The sequence below is a fragment of the Podarcis vaucheri genome, assembly GCF_965113315.1.
Source record: "Podarcis vaucheri genome assembly, chromosome: 6".
NCBI classification, from domain to species: Eukaryota; Metazoa; Chordata; class Lepidosauria; order Squamata; family Lacertidae; genus Podarcis; species Podarcis vaucheri.
In genome coordinates, this window is record NC_138764.1 from 28283208 (window position 1) to 28300408 (window position 17201).

At 42.0% G+C, this 17201-nt stretch overlaps 1 protein-coding gene across 4 annotated transcripts in view; it reads left to right on the forward strand.

Annotated features, from left to right (window-relative positions):
- Nucleotides 1–17201, forward strand: part of COL11A1 (collagen type XI alpha 1 chain) — a 260917-nt gene that overhangs the window by 143608 nt on the left and 100108 nt on the right. For all 4 annotated transcript variants that reach the window (XM_082227699.1, XM_082227697.1, XM_082227696.1 and 1 more), the window contains 6 exons: nt 1687–1794; nt 4681–4734; nt 11178–11231; nt 15018–15062; nt 15228–15281; nt 15376–15420. In XM_082227699.1, coding sequence (XP_082083825.1) covers nt 1687–1794; nt 4681–4734; nt 11178–11231; nt 15018–15062; nt 15228–15281; nt 15376–15420 — 360 coding nt within the window. The remainder of the gene's footprint in view (nt 1–1686; nt 1795–4680; nt 4735–11177; nt 11232–15017; nt 15063–15227; nt 15282–15375; nt 15421–17201) is intronic.

Below are 17201 nucleotides of genomic sequence, written 5' to 3' on the forward strand. Positions count from 1 at the left end.
TGTTATGTCTCCGTACCAGAGCTAAAACTAATTTGGAGGAAAGTTATCAATCAAATTCTCCTAAAGTAAATTTGCTTGCAATTAAACAAACATGGGTGGGCAAGGATAAATTAAGACTGTATAACACGAGTAGGGTGCAAGCTGTTTATCACATCCTGAACAGAATTCAAACTAACAAAATGATGCATACAAGTATTATTGAGTCTACAATATGTACTTCATAATATAACTTACAGCTTAATATTGGCAAATGATGACCCAGCTTACCTAACCTCACTTCAGACTGGGTTCAGGCCTGGTTTAAGGACTGAATTAGCCTTGGTTGCTGTGCTGACCCTGTAAATCTTGATGGATCTAGTTGGGGGCACGGTGTTACAGTGCTTCAATGCTCATTTTTTGAGAGACCAGCCTTGGGTGGCTGTTTGTCAGCCCCTTATCTGTGTTATAGAGAGCCACAGTTGTCCCCAGTGCTATCTATATGAAGTTGTTCAGAATAGTCATTGGGAAATCTGGAGTATGGCATCAGCAGTATACTGGTGATACCTACAGTAGCTCAATTTCTCCGTTACATCCAGAAATAGCTTTTCAAGGTTGTGTGTGTGTGTGATGGGGATCACTATGCTAGCTTTCCAGTAGCAGGGTCAGTGTTGTTTACCAGGAGGGAAGTTGGTGTAGTGTAGTGCAGTGCAGTGCAAACTCACCAGCAGGAATTCTGGACTGGCTCCGCAGATACATTTGCCCCACAATGAGCCCCCTGAAACTTTGCCTTTCCTTGTCAATAAGCAACAGTGACTCACCAGCTAGGAAGCCAGATGAGACCAACGAGCACCAACTCTCTGATGTGATCAGGTTTGTGGTCATTGGTTCTTATTATAGGAATGCTCATGCAAGCTTCTTTCATGCACTCTTCCAAGTGGATAAGTTATGTGCCCAGACCACATATGAATAAACTGGACCTGGTCTTCCAAATTGCATGGGACTTCAAAAAAGATTATTGAGAAGGGTTTGAGACAATGGAATAATGAATGGGATCCAACAAAGCCAGAGGGTTTTATTCATCATTATCAACCTGTGTGTGTCTCCACTGTTCACAAAAGTCTGTAAAACTCAGATACAATTTTATACCAGCAAGCAATATTTTTTATTTATTTATGGCATTTAAATAGTTAGCTTGTCTAACTATATTGTAATCAGTTAAAGGGTAGGCCACATTAAAAACTGCATAAAATTTCAATAACAATATAATTGCTAAAAATTTGTAGCAAAATGTAGTGGCCAGAAACAATACAGCCAAGGTTACAACCAAAGATTAAAAGCCTGCTGTAACAACAGCGAAAAAATGTTGCAAATCTGAATGTGGGTTTCTTTCCCCATGAGAGATGTGGTTCTTTTAGTTAAACTGTCGGCTTTTGTGGCTAAGCCACAAGCAACAACTAGACCTTTGGTTACACTCCGTGCTCAAATTACAGGGAGGCCAGGTGGGATCCAGCATGCTTCTGTTTTGTGCCAGTTCTCCCCTTAATACTGGTTTTAGAAACCTACAGTGATGCCATGGTTGGGCTAAAATTAGGAATAGGGGCAGACCTGAGGTTTTCATCAACAGCCAATCCAATAATTTCAGCAGTTTTTGCATCCCATTTGCAGAAGCAGGTGACTTGGTTTACATCCTTCCATATTTTTTTTAAGGGTGAAGTTGGCCCTCTTGGTCCACGAGGAGAAGATGGCCCTGAAGGTCCCAAAGGCCGTTCTGGCCCAACAGGAGACCCGGGTGGGGCTGGTCAAGCTGGAGAAAAGGTTAGTCACTCAATCATACAACAGGGTTTTTTGGGGAGGGATATCATGAGATCATCTTGGTGTCGTTTTAGAGGCTGCAAATTCACATGTTGCATAAAAAGCAAATGAACAAATTACAAATGATTCCCTTTTTCTTTCAGTGTTTGTTGTGTCTGAATAGGACTATCGTGTGGGACACGTGTAGATCCCAGAAACATATTTTCCTAAAGATTTACTGAAGCTTTATAAGAACACCTTTTCCACCCTATCCGTAATACATTTCAGCTCATCTTTCACTTTTGTAAATTTGGGGCTACACCAGGAGGGAAGAGTGAACTGGGAAGTCTCTAGTTTTAAATCTTACCTCAGCCACGAACTCAGAGCCATCGTGTCTTCTCCTCAGGCATAAATAATACTGCTTACAAGTAAAAAAAGTACCCTAACAATGCAGTTGAAGTGGTCTGAGTATTTGGAAGGCACTATATAAATGATGATGGCAATTTATTTCACTGGAAACATAAGATGAAATAAGGAAAAGGGCAGAGCAGGGGCAGACTTTACCACATTGTGAGCGGCTCCCTTTGGATTGCAGATCCCAAAGTAAGAACCATTTCTCTGCCTCCAACCTCAACCCTCCATCTTACTGTTGGAGTTACATGTCTCTGTTTGTAATATTTTGAAATACAGAGCAGGAAGGCAGAATATTTTTAATGCATGCCTAAAGGTGATATGGGACGTGGGTGGCTCTGTGGGTTAAACCACAGAGCCTAGGACTTGCTGATCAGAAGGTTGGCGGTTTGAATCTCTGTGACGGGGTGAGCGCCTGTTGCTCGGTCCCTGCTCCTAGCAGTTCAAAAGCATGTCAAAGTGCAAGTAGATAAATAGGTACCGCTCCGGCGGGAAGGTAAACAGTGTTTCCGTTTGCTGCTCTGGTTCGCCAGAAGCAGCTTAGTCATGCTGGCCATGTGACCTGGAAGCTGTACGCTGGCTCCCTCGGCCAATAAAGTGAGATGAACTCCGCAACCCCAGAGTCGGTCATGACTGGACCTAATGGTCAGGGGTCCCTTTACCTTTACCTTTAAAGGTGATATTGAATATGCACACCCTTTTATAGGAGAGAATGCATGCCTACTCTGAACAGAACAGAAGTCCTATTCAGGCATTATACTCATGAAAAAGTAGAACATGCATGAATGGAGGACAAGTAAATAAGTTCTGTCCTGCCATCCCTGTTATCTTCCATAAGTTGGAGGATGGCTGTCTGCAACAGGGAACCTTCCGAAGTTCCAGGGTTCTGTATTGTGCAGGGAGTGGTTCCCCACTCATGATCACCCTCTGATGTGAGTGGAGCCAGTGTCCTCATCCCCACTCTCACCACTTACTACTTACTCATGGGTAAAGTGCATAAATGGGCCTAGAGTAAGGCCACCATTCCTTAATTAGCTTTGTTGGATTGTGCCTCTGAATAAGAATCCCATGTAGGCAACTAGGCAAGAATTTCTGTATTCCACAAATTATACCCCCTCTCCATTAGCAAAAACTAGTTATTGAGATAATATTTCATTCAAGCATGTTCCTGCTTAGGTACTTGGTCAGCCTGTCTGAAGTCCAGTTTGCTTGTAAAGATCTTTTGAAGGGATCTCCCTCAGTGACCCTTTCTGTGTTTTGCACACACACTCCTTTGAGGAAGAACAATTTATGGACTAAGAGGAGGGAATGAAAGCATTGTAGTTATGATTTGATGCTAGCGACCTTTTAAGCTATCATAAAAATACTTTAAAAGTCACTCCATTCATTCCAGAAAGTGTTCCTTTCAGCCTCGCTTAACTGTGGGGAGCTATTTCAGAATTAATGATCCCCACAGTGTTGTGAGACATCTTCCCAGCTGTTAACAAGGTCATGAATCAAGAAAGCCAATATTATAATTATGGATGAATGGAAGCATAATTGGAATGTCATCACTGAATTCCAATTAAATTCCAATCCCATTAAAACAAGAATAAATGAGCGACATTTCCCCCCAAAAAAACTCAACTGTTGAGCTTCTTCATTCTGGGCTGAAAGCAGGGAAATACCATGACAAGTATAGGATTGGATCCAAAAACTGTGAGCAGAAGTAAAGGTCTAAGGAAGTGTGACATTTACAGACACACCCCGCCCCCCAGTATGGGGAAGCAAAACCAGCAATTCCACAATGGTTAGTCGCTCTGTTCTCCACCTGCACATTTGAAAATGCCAGCTGATTATTATTTATGTCAAATGTAGGTGTTTTATGAACTAGGTCATCTAACAAACTCAAGAAGGTATAGTTGAGATGTGCCGCTAAAGAGATGTTTATGAGATATTCAGGAGAACTGTTTACACAGCCAGACCTTGCATAAAGCCCTGGAAACAATGAAGCACATCATTCTTAGTGACAGAATAATACATCTTCACATTAAAAAACACATCCACACAATAAAACTTTATAAAAGAATGGGGGGAAATTATAAGTTATTTAGGAGACCACTGTAAGCAGGTGGAAACATTAGCAGGATTTTGATTTCACTTGTAGTGTAACAATTATCATGGATAATATGGATTGATATAAAAGTTGGAGTTTCGAAGAATATGTAGTAATAAATGTTTAAAATGGGACCCCATGGAGGGGATGGGGGGAAGTCCTGAGATTCAGAATAATCTCTGTACATGGATATTTATCTGAAGGTTTTTTTAAAAAATAACTTTGTATTTGTAAAGCTGAATAAACATGATTTTTTTTTTTTAAAAAAAGCCTACATCCACACAAAAGGTTTCCTTCTAACTTTACAAACTACATGATTCTTCTGAGGGAAATGGGACATAGACAGAGTGGTAGCCATCAGGAAACAAATGAGAAATGCATTAAAACTTCTTTTTAAATTACAGGGTAAACTTGGTGTTCCCGGATTACCAGGATATCCAGGACGACAAGGTCCAAAGGTGAATTTGCTCTTGTGTTGAAAAATGTACAGCTTTGGTTAGCAGAATATTCTAGGGTTTTTTGTTGTTGTTTTGGTCTTACTTGGAACATCAGTTTAAAGCAAATGCTTGGATAGTCACTTGTAACTACTAGAAGTCCAAAGGTTATATGCATTTTCCTGACAAAATTGTGAGTCTGGTTCAATGATATAATTCAGTTTTGATGCCCTAATTGTGATGATCATTTTGGTAGCCTAAGACATTCATACAGATATGGATCTCAGATTTGGCAGTTTCCTCCATCGGCCACAGTTGCCATGTAAATGAATAACTTACAACTTGATGGGTGGTGAGTGTTATAAATATCAACCGTGTTCACTCATACAACTACTCAAAAAGCATTTGCAATGATATACGTGATGCTCCCCACACATCTGGATCATTGCTTGTCAAATGATCAGATTTTTAAAAATGTCATTCTGGTTCGTTGGTCCACTTCACTGGGCATCTTTCTTTGTTTCTGGGTTATAACTTTGTGTAATTTACACATCTAGAAAAGGAAATCACAGACCATTAAGTATTATATGATGCACTGATACAATTAGGTACAAAGTGATGCTCAGCCATAATAAATGTTGCTCCCCTGCTCCGTGAATTTATGCCATTATACATCAAATTATTATATTTTTTTTATAAAAGAAAGAAAGCAGAGAACCGTAATCACTGTGTTCATACTGGATTTTATGCATTGTTCTAGTTCTTATGCAACAATTTGTACTCATGTGATTGCATTTGGAAGTCATCCGTGGAGCAAGCACACATGAAAACCTTAAAATCAGAATGGGTAGCCTAATTTTTCCCTTTAGGAGAATCCTAAATCACAATATCATGTCTGCTCTGGAAAGATGATATAGGCAAATAGTTTTGATGTAAGTTCTCCACAGGTTAAGTGCTTCCAGGATGACTCCCCAGAGCTTAGAATAGCTTATCAGACTCAGCCCCTCTGTGTGATTTCAGATGTGAGTCCATGAGAGTTTTTGTGTTTACTTGGGGCAGTCCTACAGAATATTCTCCACTACATGCCCCATTGAAATAAGCAAAAAGACTGAAACCGTGGTTGGATCCATATCCTTGATAAAGGGTAGCATTATCTGCGAAAGGGAATATGCATTTTTAATGCTGTTCCCGATTTGTGATTAACAAGGAATCTGTACAACTTTTTTGACAGTGCAATGCATGTAAAAAACAAAAAACCCTGTCATCTTCTGGGATTAACAACTTGAACAACTATCTAGGGGTCCCCCCCAACATGTTTACATTGTGTAAGGTATCATTGCCAATACATTTTAGAAAAGTATTACTTTAAATTGTAAAGTAACATTGATTTTTCTTAGCTTTTTAAAATATTGGGTCTGTGCTTATTTTGCTTTTTTTCCATTTTATCTGAGTGAATTCCAAGGTGTTTCGTTTTTTCAGTAAACACTCTGTGTTAATGCGATATAAGGTTACTGCTAAGGAAAGTGTTCATCAAGAATTCAGAAATAGGTCTTTGATGCTCCTGCCTTTTAACCTAAACGTCTGAGATTGCAGTCTCTCTCCCTCCCCATCTCTCTCCCTTGTCTGTCAATGCTTCAAAACTCTATTTGGAAATTTCTTAAGATCAAAGAGATCTTACTTTATTCAGAAGCATGAACACAAATGACATGCACGAACGTCAAAGAAAATCCGTGGCCTTCCTCTCACAAAACAGAGATGTTGGCATGAATTTTACTAATCTGAGTCTTCATTATACTAAAAATGGAATTAGTTTGCAAGCCGTATTCAGCTTTAAATTCTTTCAACAGTGTACAGTGGTATCTCAGATGCTTCAGGTTATGTGTTTTCGGGTTGCGCACCGCGCTGAACCCGGAAGTACTGGAATGGGTTCCTTCCAGGTTTCAGCGCCGCATGCGCAAAAGCACTAAATCGCTCTTTGTGCATGCGCAGAAGCGCTGAATGGTGACCCGCACGTATGCATCCTGCACAGATCACATTCGCAACCCGAGGTTCCACTGTATTGGCATTAGATTAGAAGGATGGCTGCAGGACCTCCCAATCTTCTGGCTCTGCTCTACTGAGTGGCTGCAGTGCCAGAGCTGTGCCACTTAAGTTGCAGTCCATTGGTCACCTGCCATCAGCAGTCAAAAGCTTGAGAATAGCAGTAGAAGCAAAAGCTCAGAAACAATGGCCTTGGCAAGCTGGCTGCCATCATGATGACATTTGACAGTGATGCCCGACATAACCATGATGGCCCTGCATGCTCAAAACCACACCTTCTCCTGTTGCCCTCATCGCTCTAGAGCCATTTCATATTTCCCAGAATGCTTTACCCCAGAATGCTTTGAATGGGTGGGGAGCAGCAATTGCTTTTGTGTGTGTATGGCAGACCAGTGATGTTGCATATAGAGAATTTTGAAGAAGAAAACAATGGCTGTTGAGAAAGAAGGAGTATTGTTGCCACAGCTGCCTGTGGTATTGCCCCCACTAACGCATGGAACACGGGTGGCGCTGTGGTCTAAACCACTGAGGCTCTTGGGCTTACCAATCAGAAGTTTGATGGTTCGAATCCCCACGACGGGGTTAGCTCTCGTTGCTCCGTCCTGGCTTCTGCCAACCTAGCAGTTCAAAAACATCGCTGCGGCGGGAAGGTAAACGGTGTTTCCGCGCACGCTGGTTTCCGTCACGGTCTTCCATTGTGCCAGAAGTGGTTTAGTCATGCTGGCCACATGACCCAGAAAGCTGTCTGTGGACAAACGCTGGCTTCCTCAGCCTGAAAGCAAGATGATCACTGCAACCCCATAGTTGCATTTGACTGGACTTAACTGTCCTGGGGTCCTTTTCCTTTACCTTTTTTGGCCAACACCAAACAACAATGAAGGAAAGAAATTCTACTATTACGTCTAAGGGTACGCCCATCCCACTGGAAGCAAATTCAGCTACTCCCCCTCCTGAGTTTAGTGAAATCATTCCATTTTTCAGGTACTGATTTAACTTCTGCTTGGAGGAAAACCACCCATATTTTAATTTCTGTGATTTTCTCAGCCCTAATATATAGTAGTCCTGATGCTTAAGATGAAGGGGGCCAAAGCTTTTCACTAGTCAAATGCCTTCAGTGCATGTTATTGCCTACAGCTCTGGTATAACATCAAGGCTTGCACGATAGACTAATCCATGGGCAGGCAAACTAAGACCCGGGGGCTGGATCCGGCCCAATCGCCTTCTAAATCCGGCCTGTGGACGGTCCAGGAATCAGCGTGTTTTTACATGAGTAGAATATGTCCTTTTATTTAAAATTCATCTCTGGGTTATTTGTGGGGCATAGGAATTTGTTCATTAGCCCCCCCCCCAATATAGTCTGGCCCCTCACAAGGTCTGAGGGACAGTGGACCGGCCCCCTGCTGAAAAAGTTTGCGGACCCCTGGACTAGTCAATGGGCCCCATCCCATACTTGTTAGTGTAGCTACTGAACTGATCTGAATATAAGCCACCCCAGTTTATCCACCGACAACAACATGATTATAGGTCAAACTCAGGTGGCTCCTATAGCAAAACAGGTCTGGGTCTGGAAATTCATCATAAAGAATTAGAAGCTCCCCTTCTCCAAAAAAACAACAAAGACAAAACGAAACAAAACCAACCCACCCAGGCAGAAGTATATTAGAATTGTAGTAATAGTTGCAGGGCCACATAAGGAGCCACTACAGCAGATCTCAGAGTGGCTGTCAGTGTTGGGCACCTTCTTCCTTCCCACGCTACTCCTGCTGCCTCCCTGGCCTACTCTTCATCTTAATCAGCAGCAGCAGTGGCAGCAGCAGATCCCCAGGCCAGTCGAGCAGAAGGTGGTAGCCAGTAGTGGTGGCAGGTGGTCTGGGGATCTGGATCCTGGCAGCAGGTGCCCCAAGACTGGCAGAAGAGCCAGTAGAGCTGGGGGCTGCTACTGCAGCCTGTTTTGGCAGCCCCTCTCCAGTTTACCTAGGCTGCCCATCCAGTGCCGCTCATCATGCTGCAGGTCACAGCGCCATCTAGTGGCAGCCATGTGAACTAATGTTTGATGACAGACAAATACAAATATATAAACAGAGATATTTGCAATGATTATGTTGGCTGTTAATGTCCTTTTCCTCAATTGCCCATGGAAATTGGGTAACGTAAACTCTTTTGCAGCAGTAACAAAAATATCTCCTAGGAGTAGAATACTGCAAGTTAATGTCTGAGCACAAATATTCTTTATCAGTATTCCTATTGTTCCATGCCAAAACCCAATTATTATCATCCAGCAAGTATTATCTCATATAGTCATTCAGAAAATAAATTGCTTACAATTATTTCTTAGCATTTCTACAAGTTTCATCTAGTAGCCATTTTTGTTGAAGGGGCTGTTTCAACAATTACTGAAATGAGACATTGGAAACATTTTTCCAAATGAAATTGTCATTATTTTCAAACAGACTTTCTTCTGCCTTCATCAGTGTTATGGACACTGTTTTTAAATTACCGGAAAATCAGGTCTGGTTTGTACATCTAAAACTAATCCAAAACCAAGAAAAAAATTGAGTGTCTATTTTATAGGTGTGTTCACTTGAACATACAGACATGCATGCGTGAACTGACATAATGGAATTTATGAACTTAGGGTAGTAGCAGCCAACTGAGTTTTCTACTCAGGGTAGACCCATTGAAATCATTGTATGCAAGTTAGTCATATTCATAATTTCATCAGGCCTGCTATGATTAGAACCATCACTGGATACAACTCTTAATCACTGGAAACTCGTTTTCTTTTATGGTTAAAATGGTGCTATTTGTTCTAAAAGCACCTTTCTGTGGAGCACCTGCTCTCTATTTGATATTTTGTCCACATTGTTCAGACTGATGACAACAAGTTTGTTTTCTCCACCTCCACTAAATTTTATTAAAGTTTGAAAGAAATTATAGGAGGGGTTAATATAATATATGGAATATATTTTTTTATCAAAAATAAAGAAAACTAATCTAAATAAAAACACAAAACAAAACAAAAAAGAAGAAAGAGGAAAAAAAAAAGAGAACATCAGATTCATCATTGGTCAGCTATATATAGAAAATTATTCAAAACATCCACTCCAAGTTAACACCCAACAACTCCACTTTCGGTACATGAATATTTCCTTTGATCCTCAAACCCAGATATCATAGGTTCATTTTATTTTTCATGCAAACAGTCTATAAGGAGTTTCCAACCTTTAGTAAATATTGACAGTGGTTTTTCTCTGATTAAACACATCAGCTTTAAAGACTGGTGACAACCTGATTGCAATGGACATGCTTTTGACCTTATCGAGAATTCTGTAGGTCTTGTTTCCGCTTGATAATGTGTGATCTATAATGTTGTGTGACTGGAACTCAACTCAGGGAATAGAACTTCCACTCCTCTGCCCCCTCGCCAAACCTGCTCCAGACGGTGTATCAACTCTCCGGAGCAGATTTTGATGATGCACAGAGGATGGAAAGAGAAGTTGTGTGGTGCTAGCAGAAGTCCATTCTTCTGGAGGGTGTCCTCAGCTAGATATCACCCAGTGACTTGGGGCAGGATTGACCTAATGAACCCTGTCACTAGAAGCCCTGCTCAAGGACTTCCACCAGTGCAACAGACCCTCTCCCCTTCTTATTCCTTTCACCTAGAGAAGTTGGCTCTGAGCACATGGGAGAAGAGAGGAGAGTGGTCATTCCATCTGGCAAGCTTTAGCGCTTGGGCAGATGGAAAGATTGGAAAAGCACAGCAATGAATCCCACCCTCTGCTTGTCATAAGGTTGCTTGGGGAGTTGTTGTTTTTAACTGTACCACTCTTGATGTTTTAATGCATTCCGGACATGAAGCATTTTGGTAAGCTACCAGACCGTCATCTATTAATAACCATTTCCACATCAGTTGCTTCAACTGAATAGTATAATGTGTTATATTGCAACACACTATGTAACTTTCATGTTGTTGTTGTTGTTTTGTGTGATGTCTAGGAAAAAAAATATTTTATAAACTACTGTAATTCATAGTGTGTCAATGATTCATCTGTTGCTATTCTTTCTGGTTGGTGGGCATGCCTTTTCTCTGTTGATCCTACAATTATGGAATATGATTCTGAGTGAGACCAGGCAAGGCTGATCCCTCGGCGTGGGCCTGAAAGACTCAGCTTTTCACCATGGACTTTAGGAGTTAGTTATGACCTGTGTTGTAGAAATGGTTTTGTGATCATGGGCCATACACCCAATTATTGTTATTGCATGCTTTATGTTGGCTTTAAACTTTTTTTGAAGGATACGGACTTTTAATATATAAAGCACTTGAGGGGGCAGGTGCTCCCCCCCATAAAAAAGCAACTTAGAAGTTTATGAAATATCTAAGTAGGCTTTGAGTAAACCATATAACTTTGTGTCCTCCCCCCTTACAGGGCTCAACTGGGTTCCCTGGATTTCCGGGTTCCAACGGAGAGAAAGGCGCAAGGGTATGATATAATATTCTTCTTAACGTGTTTTATTAATATGCGGAACTCATTGCTAAGTGAATTCAAAGGACAGGCAGGATTGGGGATTTAACTGCTAATGCAATAAGAACATTGTACATTCTTGATAGCAACCAAAAGAAATAAGGAATAAGAAGACTGTTGCTCAACAAGATTAAATAGTAATTTCCCCACAAGGAAATCTATTCACCAGCTTCCCATTATCAGAACAATGTGCAGCTCCATAGCAGCAGTGGCTCCCCATTAATTCTGTTATTCACAAGTGTTCAGTGAAACAGTGAGATGTAGCTACAAGCTGCTGGCCCTGTTCACACAGTACATACGTCAATGGATATATATTTTTCCTATACTTGCCCCAAAGCGGATAAATAAGATGTAATCTGAGGGTCAAAATGCATGTTGTTAAATATGTCTTTATATTTAATGAAGAGATTTTTTAAAAGAAAAATGAAAGTAATATCACCTGGAGGCTGCGGATCACATGAGGATCACATCAGACCTGTAGCATCAGTTTAGCACTTTCTTCCCTTGTTGAAAGCCCCTCCTATGAAACTGCTATTTGCTTTTGGGGAAATCCCAGAGAGAGAGAGAGACTTGAGACTAACTTGCAGTTAGTTTCGTTGTTAAGGAAAGGAAAAAACACTGGTTAGAGCATGGTGCTGATAATGCCAAGGTTGCAGACAACTGCATATTCCAGCATTATAGAATCATAGAATCATAGAGTTGGAAGAGACCACAAGGGCCATCGAGTCCAACCCCCTGCCAAGCAGGAAACACCATCAGAGCACTCCTGACATATGGTTGTCAAGCCTCTGCTTAAAGACCTCCAAAGAAGGAGACTCCACCACACTCCCTGGCAGCAAATTCCACTGTCGAACAGCTCTTACTGTCAGGAAGTTCTTCCTAATGTTTAGGTGGAATCTTCTTTCTTGTAGTTTGGATCCATTGCTCCGTGTCCACTTCTCTGGAGCAGCAGAAAACAACCTTTCTCCCTCCTCTATGTGACATCCTTTTATATATTTGAACATGGCTATCATATCACCCCTTAACCTCCTCTTCTCCAGACTAAACATGCCCAGCTCCCTTAGCCGTTCCTCATAAGGCATCATTTCCAGGCCTTTGACCATTTTGGTTGGCCTCCTCTGGACACGTTCCAGTTTGTCAGTGTCCTTCTTGAACTGTGGTGCCCAGAACTGGACACAGTACTCCAGGTGAGGTCTGCATTGCAGGGGGTTGGATTACATGATCCTCAGGATCCCCTCCAACTCTACAGTTCTATGATTCAATGAAAGGGAAAGCCCCCTGTGGTGATCACACAGGGCCCCCGGACGTTTGACGGTCTATTGACTCTGTGCCACCACTGTGGTTGCTTTCTTTGCTGCCACCAACACGTTTCTCCTCATGGGTAATCGCGGAGTCCAGACAGTTGTTAACATTAACAGATAATCAAGTTTATTTATAGGCATGAACAAGCTTATGGTTTCAGTTAATTTTTCTTAGCAGTTCCTTAATCGTAGTTCCGTAACTGTTCTATGCGTTCCTAAGAATTTCAAACTGATCATTCCAACTATCTATCTGACTCCACCTAACAATTCCTCTCACTCCCTCACCTCACAACGTGACCAACCCACAGACTTAACCTCCCTCTTCCTTCTTCAACTCCCAACTAACTTTCACACAACACCTACTCTCACTCTAACTCCTCCTATCACTGGCCAATCACATCACACTCATTTTTAACCCTTTCCTTGTGACCCATCTAGGAGGCAAAGGCCACACCCCCTAATGAAGAAGTTCCTCAAACTGGCTTGCATCCCCTCCTTTGCTCTCTAGTTTTCTGAGCCAGGGCTCCTCCCCTGTAATCCTCTGCTACGGGGAGCCCCAGAAAGCCTCTCTCTTTGCCTGTCTGGCTCATTGCTTGGCAATATGTATCAATCCTTCGCATTCTAGGAGCAAGTGGTGCCAGAGAACCGTCGGCAGAGAAACTGTCATGACGGAGATGCGGGAGAGATGTAGAGTCTGGTTCTCCTCTGTTGTCTCTGTCGGAGCCTGCATCCAAACTGGAAACCACCTCACCCTGCCCTGTGCTGGGCCACTTGCCTGCTTCTGCCTCTTTGGGATCCTTCAAGCTTCCTCCTTTTAGTAGCTTCCAGCTTGTCCCCTCCTCTGAGGTGTGGCTGGTATCCCACCACCAGGATCCAGAATCTAAGTCATCATCTTCTGTGTTTTCCCCGGGGAGCTCTTGGCCTCCACCATTCTTCCTCATCCAGCCAATCCCTGACACCAGCTCATCCTATTTTATTTTATTTTTAAAAAAGAAAGAAAAAATGCAGTTAATGCAAAGATGCATTTATTTCCACATCCGGTTTGGCCCTGACTCAGTTGAAAAAGCGTTATGTCTGAAGTGACAGGGAAGCAAAATGAAGGTGTCATTATACCTGTGACGATTGCCTCCACTCAATCAAGTCCCCACAAGATGCTGCAGTCATCTAATGATGAATAGAAATCTGGGAAGCAGCCCTTTGTCTGATGGAAAAGTATAAGTAAAGGAGGAAAGAAATAAAGCTTTAACAATTTCACCAGAGACACTTGAACTTCAGATCATATGGGATGCCATCACCTTTTCCCTTAAGCATCTGGGGCTGGTAAGAAAGTATACAGTGGGGGAGGAAGGGAGAAAACAAGAGAGAGTTCTTCCTATATTCTGTGAATTATCCAGCTAGACTGCAATCTATCCTCAGGGGGATTTCTCTGGCATCTTCTATGCATTCTAATTCCCCAGGACTCTTTTCATATACAGAACCAAACCACCCCAAAACCATTTGTGGTTGAAGCGGCAAATCAACAGCAAGGATGCTGAAGAATACATATTTAAATGGATGTAGAAAGTCAAGACATAGCTGCTTTGTTTATTTGAAGCTGGTGGGTGGAATTTATAATGCAGAGTCTGCAAGCTGTAGAAGGTCACTGCATCACTATCTATAAAGCTCAACTGGACGTGGCTGATCACTTGTGGTTGAAATGTGATGAAGTTATCAAAGGGGAAAGGATGGCTTGGAAATTGTGCTTGATGGCAGCTTAGTGTGCCATTAAGTAAAACTGAAGTAATGTATATCATTACTCTGCCGACCACTACATTTTATGAAGCAGAAAAACAGGCGTGCAGATTCACCAGTTTAAATCTGAAACTGATGAGAGACAATTGTATTTACAGCATTCTCACAAGCTTCCTTACTATACTCCCCCCCCCTCCAACTGATTACTGCAGTGAATAGATTTACAGCTAGGAAATGCATACAGCAGCTTCCACGATGTGGTTTTCTGGGCCTATGGCAAGGAAAGAAAGAGTTAAACTCCTTCACCTCACCCTGCTGCCCCTCCTGTTGCCCCAAGAGTGCTCAGGTGGCAGAGGCAGGGGGTGGGTTGCAGGGGAGAAGGGGAAGGGTTAAGCACTCGCTGCAATATACCCAATCTCTCCTGCGAATGCTCCCTGCTCCCATGTGAGCATGGTAAGACAAACCTGGGTTGCGGCGTGTTTCCCTTATGACTTGTAATTCTGCCCTTTAAGAAGGGAGATAAATATTTGAAGAAGCTATTTATGAAAACTTAAAATGCAAGGCAAGTCATCAGATGTCCTGTGTAACTTTTGATCCTGTAGTCGAGTTCTGCTGTGCCCTTTTGAAGTAGCAAAGCCACCTTCTCGACCAAAAAACGAAAACACCCCTCCATCGAACGATAAGATTAATTTGTGTGAACTTTCTTTGGCAGGGCTTGCACGGAAAACCTGGCCCAAGGGGACAGCGAGGACCAACTGTACGTACTGTGCATTTTTCCTACACCTCCCCTTTAATGTTATCTCATGCATTTCCATATTAATTGCTATCCTGGCCATTTTCAGAAGGTTGCCTTTATATCCTTTGCCGCTGTAGCACACGATAATAAAAAATAACGCATTGCATATCTTTTGTGACTCAATAGGGACCACGTGGATCAAGAGGCGCAAGAGGCCCAACTGGGAAACCTGGCCCCAAGGTAACTTGACTGAATCAAGGAAGCAATTTCACTTCTAGCTCTTCCTCTTAATGAAAGCGTGCATTTCATCTCTGAACGATTTGCTCTTTTCCAGGGCACGGCTGGCAGTGATGGACCCCCTGGCCCACCAGGTGAAAGGGTAGGCAAGGAACAATTTAGATTTCATTTCCATCTCTCTTTCTCTAGCCAGCACCTTCCCTGGTTGGAATTGCAGGGAAGGCGTATACCCTTCCTGCGAGGCGGGAAAGTGTTTTTGTATGAGAACCGATACTCAAATGGATGAAAGTTGGGTCTTCACTACTTCTGAGTGAAGTATTTATGTATTCCCCACCACCACCCTTTATTCGATTCACACCCTCTTCCATTTGTGAATATACTAAACTCTATTTTGCCACCAACCCTTTAATTTTCTTAATTATTTCTGTTTGTAACTTACCACTTGGGACAAATTAAAGCACATAAAAATGAAGGTTGTCATAGATGCTAACAGTACGGTTTATCTGTGCATGTCTGCTGAGACGTAAGTCCCACTGAGGTCAGCGGGACTTGCTCTCTGATAAGTGTCCTTAGGATTGCAGGGAAATGTGCATTTAATCAAGAAATTAATTTGTCTATTGAGGCTGCAATCTTGTGTGCACTTACCTGAGAGGAAACACCATCAAAACCAGTGTGATTAGCTCCTGCATTGGGTTGCACCGTTCAGCTGTATAAATTTGCATATAGTCCAAAACATTGCTAACACTTTGGACTGCAGTTATGTCCCATTTAAATCAATTTGGAAAGTTAGCCATGAGTAGATGAAGACTGTTTGGAACCTGCTTTTTGTTTCTGAATAGTGAATACCTGGGAGGCTTCAGCAAACAGAGCGTGGTCTGACATGATGAGGGTCTGAAGTTGAAGCCAGATACAACCTTGTTGGAAATTAGTGAGGGCCATGCACCTAAAAAATAAATAAATCAGATCAAGTGTCTCCTTATTGGAATCCCAGTGCTATTGTTAAGTTGTAGATATTTGTGGAATTCAAAGTAACCTCCTTACTCTGGGGATTGCACTTGCTACAAGCATGATATTCCATCATAGGACTAGTCTTAGCTGTTCTTCTCTATTGCTGAGAACACATCCTTGTGGTACATTTAGATAATTTTAGACTTTGTACTTAGTGGTCTTGTGGAAAGGGGCATCTTTCGATGGTAATGTGGTAACTTACTTTAAAATGTGGTAAGCCAGCCCTTCTGCAATTTGGGGTCCCTCCCATTCATTCGGCTACGTGAGGCCAAGGACTTCTGGTGCAAAGTTCAGCCTGGGCTTCCTATTCTCTTCAGCTCCACATATCCTCATCTCTTTCCACAGGGAGATTCCTCTCCATTGAAGTGAATAAGCAAGGTCTAGTGGGGAAGGCAAATTCAATGGGTATTAGTGACCTGCATTGGCAAGGAGGCTTGTTGCCATGTTTTCCTGTACCCAATGAGGATTCCACATGCTTATTGCGATTTTGAGAGCTATTAACACAGAACAGCTTTTAGCTATCACAGTGCCTGCTTGTGGGACATTTGGAAAATCCTATCAGTCAACTTAATGCTGTTGATTATGTGCATCAAAGAATGTTAGCATAATCTATTGTCCTCATATCAGTTAATACCTTTTAAGTAATCTTTTCATATACTTACCGTGGGGGTTTCTTTTAAGAGGAATTTGCAGAGTTTTTATTGTTTATTATTATTGTGTGTGTGTGTGTGTAGAGCATTTGCTAAGAGATTTTAAGTGCAGCAGGTTCTGAGGGTTTCCCCAAGTAAAACTAATTAGATTTTTGAAATGTTTTTGGCTTTCTGAACCGAAGCTTTAAAAAAAGTGCTTTTGCCAGCAGAACTGTTATCACCAAATAGGGCTTTACAAACTAGCCACCTAGGATCTTGTATACCA